This window comes from Leucoraja erinacea, chromosome 4 (assembly GCF_028641065.1).
Source record: "Leucoraja erinacea ecotype New England chromosome 4, Leri_hhj_1, whole genome shotgun sequence".
In the NCBI taxonomy this organism is placed as follows: domain Eukaryota; kingdom Metazoa; phylum Chordata; class Chondrichthyes; order Rajiformes; family Rajidae; genus Leucoraja; species Leucoraja erinaceus.
In genome coordinates, this window is record NC_073380.1 from 6,170,204 (window position 1) to 6,182,355 (window position 12,152).

Genomic DNA, 12,152 nt, shown 5'->3' on the forward strand with positions numbered 1-12,152 from the left:
CTACGGACTTTTTACAGGGGGACTGTCGAGAGCACACTGACATACGGCATCACTTCCTGGTTCGGGAGCTGCAAGGCGTACGAACGGCACCAACTGGACAGGATAGTGAGGACCGCAAGCAGGATTATTGGTGCTCCACTACCCTTCCTGCTGGACATATACAAGAAGCCAGGCCATCTCCATCATCAAAGACCCTTCCACCCACACATGACTTTTTCACCATGGCCCATCTGGGAAGAGGTACAGGAGCATCAGCTGCAAAACCAGCAGGATGCTCCTCAGCTTCTTCCCACAGGCTATAAGACTGTTAAATGAACTTTCCCCCCTGCCAAGTATCGCGCACAAACCCCCCACACTGCAGCAGAGCCACTGTTGTGCCGCTGCCGGTCGGAACGGCTGTTGAATGTTATTGAATGTGATTAGAGGGTTAAATTGTTCATGACTGTATTTTAATTTTAATTGCTATTTATTTTGTAACGAAAACTGAACGGACACTGGTTGAGAAACGTTTTTTTTGTTTCCTCTGAGTATGCGAATACTCAGGAAATGACAATAAAGATTTACAATAGTTCCCGCGGCAGCCGGCCAGATTCACCACCTCTTCACCTGGGATCGGCTCTCCGGGAGTCGCTTCCTCGTGGATACCCCCTTCACTGGCGGACATTCGTCCCGGTAGGCGGAGGCCCGTCCTCACCGTGGCGTATTGCAGCCCCATCCGTACGTATGGGGTTCGCACGGTCCCGATCGATTTTGGCTCCTGTCATTTTACATGGAAGTTTACCATCGCTGATGTCCCCCAGCCATTGCTCAGTGCCGACTTCCTCCAGGCTCACTCCCTCCTAATGGACGTCCGGCGGCGGTGCTTGGTCCAAGCGACCACGATGGAGTCAATCGCGCTGCGTCTGAGTAAGCCGATTGCACGCCCCCTGTCGGCCGTGGATTCGTTTTGCTCGGGTCTTGGCCGCTTTCCCGGACACCCTGAGCCCACAGTTCCGGTCATCGACCCCTAAGCATTGGGTGGTGCATTTCATACCAACTACCGGCCCACCATTCCACGCACGAGCACGCCGAATGCCGTCTGATCCTAGGTCTGGCACGGCAGGAGTTCCGCACGATGGAGTCCTTGGGAATCGTCTGCCCCTCGAACAGCCCATGGGCATCCCCACTCCACATGGTGCTCAAAACAAGCGGGGGCCCGCACGTGCCATGAACCCTCCGGGACTGCAACAATGTTTTCCTGCCCCACGCCGCTCCAGAGGTCATATGAAGGCCCGTGCTCCAGAAGTCATATGAAGGTGTGTAGCATGGACAACCTTTGTGAGGGACATGGGGGGCCGGCCAGAGGCCGTGTCGATTGACCGGTTAAAGCCGGCACATTTGTACATTGACCAGCCGGTGCTGGTTGCCCATCCTCGGCCGCGAGATCGACCCTCTTCGCAGCTCCCTCCACCTTCGCCAGCCCTTCTGTCGGCCAACTTACGTACACTTGCGTTTTCGTGCCTCCTGTTCTGGGAGGGGGGGGGGGGGGGAGGTCCTGTGGCAGCTCCCATGGGTCGGGCCATTCCACTATTGCACCCCTCGTCACGAGAATGGACTAGTCCGGGGCTTTTCTTGCCTTTTCTGTGGCATTTTTCGAGCAGATTTCATCAAATCCTTAGGCTAATTGATGCCAGAATTATAACATTAATTTTGCAATTAAATAACTATATAAGCCAAATTCTGATTATGCTTATGATTTTTATCATTTATCACCCAATTAGATGGTTTTCTGATACCCCAAGTATTTGCCGCACACGAGTAGTGTCCATTTGGTCACGTGTGAAATGTGTGAATTAAAAACACAGTAACCGTTTTTATATTTATTGTTTCTTTTTTTATTGTTTATATTTTGTGTTTAAACTTTCCATTGAAATACTTAATAATGAATAAAACTTAAAATCATGAAATAAAAATCTAGTTTGCTCACTTATTTTATCGATGTCTCATTCTGTAGTTTGGACTTTGGACTTTTTTCTTTGTGTAAATGGCACAAAAATATGGCAACTTGTGCATGGGTAAGATGTGCAAAAATAATTTCACTGTGCAGTGTATACACGACAATAAAGAACCATTGAAGACAGACAGCCAAAAGATGCTGGTTTCAAAATCAAAAGTAAGTTAGAAAGGCAAGGAGGTAAGAACATTTCATTAGTGAATTCCAAGCTTTGATGAGTTAAAAAATATTCACCAATGTACAGTGATCAATTATCAGGGAGTATTATTAGGCCAGGATTAAAAGAAGGCAGATATCCTTGAGGGTTCCAGGAGGTTATGAAGATAAGGAGCAAAGCAGTCGCAAAGTGATTTGCAAACAAGGATACGATTCGAAAAATAGAAGTGTTGCTTACTGGGATGCCAATTCAGTTTAGTGAATGATCAGGAATTGTTGCGAGTATAGTCACAAACAGAAGTGGGTTGGCTCATTAGAAGAGGGTTGGATCATTTTCTGTTGATGGAGGGACTGAGTAGCATTATCAAGCATTATAAAAGCAGAGACACTGATGAGTGTGTCAACAGCAGACGAGATGAGGGACCAGAACGATTGACGATTCGATGGAGGTAGAAATGGCTGATCTTAGTAGTGGAGCAGATGTGGCCAAAAGTTAATTTCAGAGTCAAATTACGTAATACAATTGCAAGCATGACAGCATACCAAAAACTAGTACAATAGATTGCAGTTCAGGTAAAATTCCAAAACAATTTACTTACTGGATGTAATTTAGGACATTTTTTACAACTGATGGAATATTTGCCTTTGTTTGGGATTAATTGGTAACCAGGTAGGCATAGACATGACATACCTAAACAAAAAGATAATAAATTATTTTTGAGCAAAACCAAAGTGCCATGTACAAATCAAACATTGGATCCAGTTTATATCAGGTGTGCTTCAATAATTCCATAGGCAAGGGAATAATTGAAGTACAGTGCAAAATACAATCCAGTGTCTGTTTTAAAGTTATATTCTCTTGATATTTTAATTTTATTATCTTGATCTTGATGTCTTGAACTATTGAAGGTTTTAGAGGTATACTAGACCAAGTGCAGACCCGTTGGGTCGGTTCCCCCAAAGGGGGGTGGCGGGGAGGGGGGGGGGGGCATGCGGCGTCACACACACTAACTACCCCCCACTTCCCCGCACACATGCTAACTACCCCCCTTGATATTATATTAATATTATTAATTTGCTCCTTTTACCCCATAGCCGCCCTATCCACTGACGCATAGCCCCCAACTCGCAGGCGTATCGAGAGAGGGGGGGGGGGGAGAGTAGGGAGTGCAGAGGCAGAGAATGGGGAGAGACAGAGAGAAGGGGGCAGAGACAGAAGGGCAAGAGACAGATGGAGAGAGGGGGGGGAGGGGGGATGGAAGGGATGAGAGAGATGGGGAGGGGGAGAGAGATGGGAGGACAGAGGGGGGAGAGGAAGGGTGGGGGGAGAGGAAGGGGGGAGAGGAAGGGGGGAGAGTAAGGGGGGAGAGGAGCGTGAGGGGCGGAGAGGGAGCGGATGGGGGGAGAGGGGTGGGGAGAATTTGAGGGGTGGGGGCGCATCGTCAGGGTTGGTTTTTGGCTGGTGAGGGCTGGTTTTTTTGAAACGCAATAATCACTCGCTCTCTTATGACACCATGTTTTTTTCAAAGGCTTTGCGACGACGCGACTGGCAGCAGGAGGGGTGGGGGAGGCTCCAGCCTGCAGGATTCAGGCCCTGAGTGGGAGGGTGGGGGGGAGAGGAGAATGGGTGTGTAGATTAGGAGGAGGGGGAGAGGAGCAAGTGTTCGGGCAGTGGACCACGCGTCAACCAAATGACATCAGCGTCCTCAAAAAAAATGTTGGCGTTGTTGGAGTAGAGGCGGGCATCAACAGCCGTTATGGTTGCTGGCCAACAGGAGGCGGCAAAATGAGTGTGTGGGGGGTGGGGGCGTGCGGAGATCGAGTGAGTGACGTGAAATTCGAGCGAAGTCCACGGGATGTTTGCGCGTGACTTACGGCGTCAAGACGTGTGTGTACGGCGTCGAGACGCTGCGCACGCCCGTCGAGGCGGTGTGTACGGCGTCGTGGCAGCTGCAGTCCGGCAGGCTGTTGCCGTGCGGAATTTTTGAACACGGTCAGTTTTTCGGAGCCCCGCGCGATGTTGGGACCAGCTCCGCACAACTCCATAGGGCTCCGGCGATCTAAGTGGGACCGGCCCCGCGGGGCCGTACGGCTCAAACGACCACATTAGGTCGCGCTTGCCGCATGGAGTTGCATGCTCGTGGGATAGCCCCTTTACCTGGATCGCCGTTTGAAGCTCTGGAGTGTTGGACCTGCTGCTTCAACATCATGGAGCTATGGTTTGCGGAGTGTTGGATCTGCTGCTTCAACATCATGGAGCTATGGTCTTCTCAACTCTATCCTGAATGTGTGACTCTATATCTTAAGACTATTACCCCTAGGTTTTCCCAATCAAGGCTGTAAGAATTATGTATGTTTCAATGCGTAACCTCTCATTTTTCTACCCTTGTGAAAGTGCGGGTCTAATCTCTCCTCATAGGACAACCCCACCATCTCAGAAATCAACCTGCTGAACCTTCACTGCACTCTTTCTATCGCATATAATTTCTAGCCTTGTCAGTGACCTTCAAAGTGAACAAATCATAATTTACCTATTGACCTTTTCAGCCCTTTTCTTGGTATCTTCACTGGTTCTAGGTTTAGCATCACCCTGATTTAAAAAAAAAAAACAAGAAAAAAGACACACCTTGCTGGAGTAACTCAGCAGGTCAGGCACCATCTCTGGAGAACATGGATGGGCGATGTTTTGGCTCGGGATCATTCTTCATGTACCAGGGTTGTAAGTAGTAGGAAAGAACTGTAGATGCTAATTTAAATCGAAGATAGACACAAAATGTCAGGACAGGCAGCATCGCAGGAGACAAGGAATGGGTGACATTTCGGGTCGAGACCCTTCTTCAGATTGATGTCAGGGGAGTGGGCGACACAGAGGTAAAATGTAGTTGGAGACAGTACGAATGGTGGGATATTTAGGAAGGGGGAGGGGATGGAGAGAGAGGGAAAGCAAGCGCGACTTGAAGTTAGAGAAGTCAATGTTCATACCGCTAGGGTGTAAGCTACAATAGACAATAGGTGCAGGAGTAGGCCATTCGGCCCTTCAAGCCAGCACCTCCATTCAATATGATCATGGCTGATCATCCACAAACAGTACCCCGTTCCTGCCTTCTCCCCATATCCCCTGACTCCGCTATCTTCAAGTGCCCTATCTAGCTCTCTCTTGAAAGTATCCAGAGAACTGGTCTCCACTGCCCTCTGAGAAACAGAATTCCACAGACTCACAACTCTATGTGTGAAAAAGTGTTTCATCATCTCCGTTCTAAATGCCTTGCCCCTTATTCTTAAACTGTTATTCTTATTCTGGACTCCCCCAACATCGGGAACATGTTTCCTGCCTCTAGCGTGTCCAAATCCATAATAATCATATGTTTCAATAAGATATCCGCTCATCCTTCTAAATTCCAGAGTATACAAGCCCAGCCGCTTCATTCTCTCAGCATATGACATGCCCGGAATTAACCTGGTGAACCTACACTGCACTCCCTCACTAGCAAAAATGTCCTTCCTCAAATTTGGAGACCAAAACTGCACACAGTATTCCAGGTGTGGTCTCACTAGGGCCCTGTACAACTGCAGAAGGACCTCTTTGCTCCTATACTCAACTCCTCTTGTTATGAAGGCCAACATGCCATTTGCTTTTTTCACTGCCTGCTGTACCTGCATGCTTAATGCCATTAACTAATGAACAAGGACCCCCAGATCCCATTGTACTTCCCCTTTTCCCAAAATTGACACCATTTAGATAATAATCTTCCTTCCTGTTTTTGCTACCAAAGTAGATAACCTCACATTTATCCACATTAAACTGCATCTGCCATGCATCTGCCCCCTGCTCTACTCACTCTATACTCATGACTGTGTAGCCGGACATAGTCCGAACTCCATTTTCAAGTTCGGTGACGACACCACCGTTGTGGGACGACTTACAGATGGTGATGAGTCAGAGTATAGAAGCGAGATCGACTGACTAACCAAAACAACCTGGCACTCAATATCAGCAAAACCAAAGAACTGATTGTGGACTTTGGAAGAGGAAGGTTGAGGACCCATAATCTTGTTTACATCAATGGGACGATGGTGGAGAGAGTCAAAAAACTTCAAATTCCTGGGCGTGCATATTTCCGACGATCTTTCCTGGACCCAGCACACTGATGCAATCATAAAGCAAGCACATCAGCACCTCTACTTCCTGAGAAGGTTATGGAGATTCGGTATGTCAAAGAGGATTTTCTTGAACTTCTACAGGTGCACAGTAGAGAGCATACTGACTGGTTGCATCGTGGCCTGATTCGGCAACTTGAATGTCCAGGAGTGGAAAAGATCGCAAAGTTGTAAACACTGCCCAGGCTATCACTGGCTCTGACCTTCCCACCATTAAAGGTATTTATCGTAGTCACTGCCTCTAAAAGGCAGCCAACATCATCAAAGACCCACACCATCCTGGCCACACACTCATTTCGGCACTGCCATCGGGAAGGTACAGGAACCTGAGAACTGTAACGTCCAGGATCAGGAACTGCTTCTTCCCTACAGCCATCAGGCTATTTTACTTCGGAGTCACGTGAGTGACTACGTGAAGAAGACCCCGTCCGTGCGCATGCGTGTCATATCGTCGTTCGCATGGCGGAAGCACCGGACTGGCAAGCATGTCGCTGCTTGCCACCGGTAAGTTAAACTAAGAAGGTAAGGTTTCTATTTCTTACCTTTCTTAGATTTCGTGCAGGAACCTCGTTTACAGAGGTTTCCTGCCGGTGCTTAGCGAGGCCGACGAGGGAACCAGTATAGCTGGTAAGTCGGGTCTGCGATTTTTAAATGTTTAAAAAACGCTGGGCAATATCCCAGTTGCAGTCATTCTGAAGCAACGTTAGATTTGCTGATTTGTAGTGCCAGAGACCCGGGTAATTATCACCCCATCATCACCAAGTGCTTCGAGAGGCTGGTCCTGGCACACCTCAAAAGCTGCCTACCCCCCACACTGGATCCCTATCAGTTTGCCTACCGCAAGAACAGGAGTACGGAGGATGCCATCTCAACGGCACTTCACTCCGCCCTCTCCCACCTTGACAACAGAGACACTTATGTAAGAATGCTGTTCATCGATTACAGCTCAGCATTCAACACCATTATTCCATCAAAACTGATCACCAAACTCGGTAACCTGGGCATCGACCCCTCCCTCTGCAACTGGATACTGGACTTTCTAACCAACAGACCCCAGTCTGTGAGGTTAGACAAGCACACCTCTTCAACCCTCACCCTGAACACCGGCGTTCCTCAGGGCTGTGTGCTGAGCCCCCTCCTCTACTCCCTCTTCACCTATGACTGCACACCTGTACATGGTACTAACACCATCATCAAGTATGCAGATGATACAACGGTGATTGGCCTCATCAGCAACAACGATGAGCTGGCCTACAGGGAGGAGGTCCAGCACTTAGCAGCATGGTGCGCTGACAACAACCCGGCCCTTAACTCCAAGAAGACCAAGGAGCTCATTGTAGACTTCAGGAAGTCCAGAGGTGGCACGCACACCCCCATCCACATTAACGGGACGGAGGTGGAACGTGTTTCTAGCTTCAGGTTCCTGGGAGTCAACATCTCCGATGACCTCTCTTGGACCCACAATACCTCTACTCTGATCAAGAAGGCTCATCAGCGTCTCTTCTTCCTGAGGAGACTGAAGAAGGTCCATCTGTCCCCTCAGATCCTGGTGAACTTCTACCGCTGCACCATCGAGAGCATCCTTACCAACTGCATCACAGTATGGTATGGCAACTGCTCTGTCTCCGACCGGAAGGCACTGCAGAGGGTGGTGAAAATTGCCCAACGCATCACCGGTTCCACGCTCCCCTCCATTGAGTCTGTCCAAAGCAAGCGCTGTCTGCGGAGGGCGCTCAGCATCGCCAAGGACTGCTCTCACCCCAACCATGGACTGTTTACCCTCCTACCATCCGGGAGGCGCTACAGGTCTCTCCGTTGCTGAACCAGCAGGTCGAGGAACAGCTTCTTTCCGGCGGCTGTCACTCTACTAAACAACGTACCTCGGTGACTGCCAATCACCCCCCCCCCCCCCCCCCCGGACACTTATTATTTATTTTTTTATTCAAATCGTTTTTGCTATGTCGCTCTTCAAGGGAGATGCTAAATGCATTTCGTTGTCTCTGCACTGTACACTGACAATGACAATTAAAATTGAATCTGAATCTGAATCTGAATCTGAATCTGAATCTGAATTACAGGTACTTTTAAATTAAAAAATTATTCTCATTGGAGTGGGTTCCTCTGGAGGCTCCGTTTAAAGAACGGTTAGCCCTATTGCCGTGTGGGTTCCCTCCGGTAATAGATATAGATGTGACGTTCCCCGATATGGCGGGGTAAAACCGATTAGACGGTCAACCCCAGTACCGGCAGGGTTCCCCTCTGGTAAAATATACAATGGCTGGTGTTCCCAAGGTAGGGAAATCCAGTAGCAATACGGTTTCCAGACTACAGTGGTCCCCAGGATATGGGATCAAAACTAACCTCAAAGGTCAGCATTAGTGCTGGGAGGGTTCCCCTCCAAGTAAGTTATAAAAATCATTGTTTTGAGGTTGGTTAGGATGGGAATAATAATGGAGAAGATGCTCCATCTAGACACACTAGGAAGTGTGTAAGCATGGCTATGGAGAAGCCTGCACCAGCAGCACCTTGGAACAGGGGCGCTTATTTGAATGCCTAGTCTATGGCAGCGTGGGCCTATGTGAGAGCCCACGCCAGCAGTGCCTTGGAACAGATCTGCTTGATGCCTAGTATATGGCAGCATGGGCCTATGGGAGAGCCCACGCCAGCAGTGCCTTGGAACAGAGCTGCTTAACGCCTAGTATATGGCAGCGTGGACCTATGGCCGAGCCCGCACCAGCAGCACCTTGGAACAATACTGCTTGATGCTTAGTCTATGGCAGCGTGGGCCTATGGGAGAGCTCACGCCAGCAGCACCTTGAGATAGGGCTGTTTGATGCCTAGTCTATGACAGCGCCGGCCTATAGGAGTGCCCACACCAGCAGCACCTTGAGATAGGGCTGTTTGATGCCTAGTCTATGGCAATGCCTAGTAGGCCTATGTAGAAGCCAGCGCCAGCAGCACCTTTGGACAGGGCTGTTTCATTGTTGATGACTAGGCTAAAGGCAGCGTTGGCCTATAGGAGAGCCAGCGCCAACAGCGCCTTGTATCAGGGCTGCTTAAAGTATATGCCTAGTCTTTGGCAGCGAAGGCCTATGAAAGAGCCAGCGCCAGCAGCACCTTTTTTGACAAGGCTGCTTCATATTGATGCCTAGACTAATAACAGCGTTTAGCCTATGAGAGTCAGCGCCAGCAGCACCTTATAACAGGGCTGCTTCAAATGCATGCCTATTCTATGGTGGTATAGGCTTATGTTAGAGCCAGCACCAGCAGCACCTTATAACAGGGCTGCTTTATATTTCCCTCCAGGGGAAGGAGCAAGGGTTTATGGAAAAGCTCGTGCCAGTAGTGCCATGTAATAGGGCTACTTAATGTTTCTCTTTTATAGAGCAGGGAGCATGCCGGGTCAGTATAAATCTGATGCCGAGGTTGAGCTATGGAGCATAACCAAGGGACAGGGCATGTGTCTAAAGACCATGCCTGGCAGAAAGGTTGCCATCCCAACACATGCAGTGAACACCGCTCAGGCATTAAAAACAGCCGCTGAATCTACTATTCAGGTAAAACCCATTCAACAGGGAGAACCTGGAGGACAAAGCAGTCAAGGTCAACAATAGGCAAAGCCTCATTTGCATCAGCAGTAAGCGGTTCACTGAAACTGGTGGCAGCATTAATGCAGCCAGAGGCTCCATATATTCTGCAACCAAAAAACACTTACAAGTTGGTAAGATTTACACCTGATTGCGCAATTCACAAATGATTAAAATGTAATCATCTCCTTACAGGCATCTAACCATGTAAAGCAGGTTGGATTTGGGCCAGAATTGTGTTTAAGGCAGGCTCATTATTATGGCCAGGATTGCCTTCAAAACAGGCCTGGTAAAATGGCCAGAGTTGTTTGCAACGCAGGTCGGGGCCAGAGACAGTGTCAAAAATTGGGCCACAGTTGTCATTTAAGACAGGCAAAAAATGATGTAAGAGTGGCCTGGTCATTATGAATAATGGCTATATAACAACTGATTTATAAGGTGTTCCCATTTACAGGGATCATTTGGAGTCTCAAACTTTTAAGAGGTTGGGCTCTTCTATACAGTTGAATTCAGTTGTTACCAAATAGACTTGTTGGTCATTGGGATTTAGCTTTAGCTCAGGACTTTCATATGATGTCAGGACTTTCATATGAAGAAAGACTGGATAGACTTGGCTTGTACTCGCTAGAATTTAGAAGATTGAGGGGGGATCTTATAGAAACTTACAAAATTCTTAAGGGGTTGGACAGGCTAGATGCAGGAAGATTGTTCCCAATGTAGGGGGAAGTCCAGAACAAGGGGTCACAGTTTAAGGATAAGGGGGAAATCTTGTCGGACCGAGATGAGAAAAACATTTTTCACACAGAGTGGTGAATCTGTGGAATTCTCTGCCACAGAAGGTAGTTGAGACCAGTTCATTGGCTATATTTAAGAGGGTTAGATGTGGCCCGTGTGGCTAAAGGGATCAGGGGGTATGGAGAGAAGGCAGGTACAGGATACTGAGTTGGATGATCAGCCATGATCATATTGAATGGCGGTGCAGGCTCGAAGGGCCGAATTGCCTACTCCTGCACCTAATTTCTATGTTTCTATGTTTAGCTATTGATTGGCTTATGACGCAGCTCTGGGAAACATATTACAGTTATAGAAATCTGTAATAGCCCTGTGGTTAGTATCAGCCGTTAGTCATTAAGAATAATTGGCAATATATAACTGTGATTCAGCTGTGCAAGTGGGAGAATTGACACCATGCTAAATGGCAAATTCTAAAGTGCCATGTAAGTCATTGTTAATATACTGACACTATTACTACTGCTGCTGCTGATAAATTAATTTCACTTGCACTTATGTGCAACGTGAGGAATAAAACTGTATTATATTACATTGTATTGTATTGTACTAGCTGAAGCTACCAAAGCCACTATGATGTACAAACAGTATGCAGCATTGTGCTAGCAGTTGGTCAGAAAATATTACAGTAATATGGCCTAACGTAGAATATTGCAAAGGTCAGCTCCAGTTTGGATGTGGAGGAGATTTGCATGATTATCAATTCTTGAGTTATTGGTATAACTATTTATAGATCCTACATGCATTCGATGGGTAAAAGAGTGATTGAGCAAATATGCTTATTTTTGCTTGTTCAATTTCAGGTTGATACACTATGATGGTGGCATATGTTGGTCACATGGGTGCAATCAAGTAAAAATAAAATAACCTGTAGTGGTTTAACTAATTTCATTTGCCACAGGTGTATTATAAAGTACAGATCATGACAACACAGAATGGGTATTGGACCACATAGTATTGATGATTTGGGTTCAATGGAACACCGTATACTGATATGTTGCTGTCATGCTTATTTACAGGTTGGAAAAAAAAAAAAAATGTGTTGCATAAGAGTGGCGAAAGATACATTCTCGCTACAAGGAGGATGAATTTTATTTTCCTCCATTTTGCCTGGCCAGTCGGGTCTTCAAGTAAAGTCATCAAGATCCCGCTTTAGATTTTCCTACTGTCTGATTGGTCTATGCAGCTTAAATTCCCGATTTGTCGGGATAATAAGACAGCTTTATAAGAGGCTATGGCTAGGGAAATCAGCCTTTACATGTTAAAATAAATTTATGCTCTGCAGTATCTGAATTAAACTGCCCTACAGCTGGAGTTGGCACACTTACCCAAGTATGGGTTCACTCCAGAGTGCTGATAAAGCACCAAAAAAAACAGTACATTTCTTTGCAGGAAATTGGAAGTGGTGTTTAATACTAATGTTCCATTTAAAATGGTACAGACTATGGACGTCTTGGAGTTCATTGTTA

The 12,152-nt window shown here is 47.2% G+C and overlaps 1 protein-coding gene across 1 annotated transcript in view; it reads right to left on the minus strand.

Annotated features, from left to right (window-relative positions):
• LOC129696003 (meckelin-like) overlaps window positions 1-12,152 on the minus strand; it is a 136,749-nt gene that overhangs the window by 115,668 nt on the left and 8,929 nt on the right. The window contains exons 2-3 of the mRNA XM_055633424.1: window positions 2,749-2,840; window positions 565-757 (exon numbers count right to left, since the gene is read on the minus strand). Coding sequence (XP_055489399.1) covers window positions 565-757; window positions 2,749-2,840 — 285 coding nt within the window. The remainder of the gene's footprint in view (window positions 1-564; window positions 758-2,748; window positions 2,841-12,152) is intronic.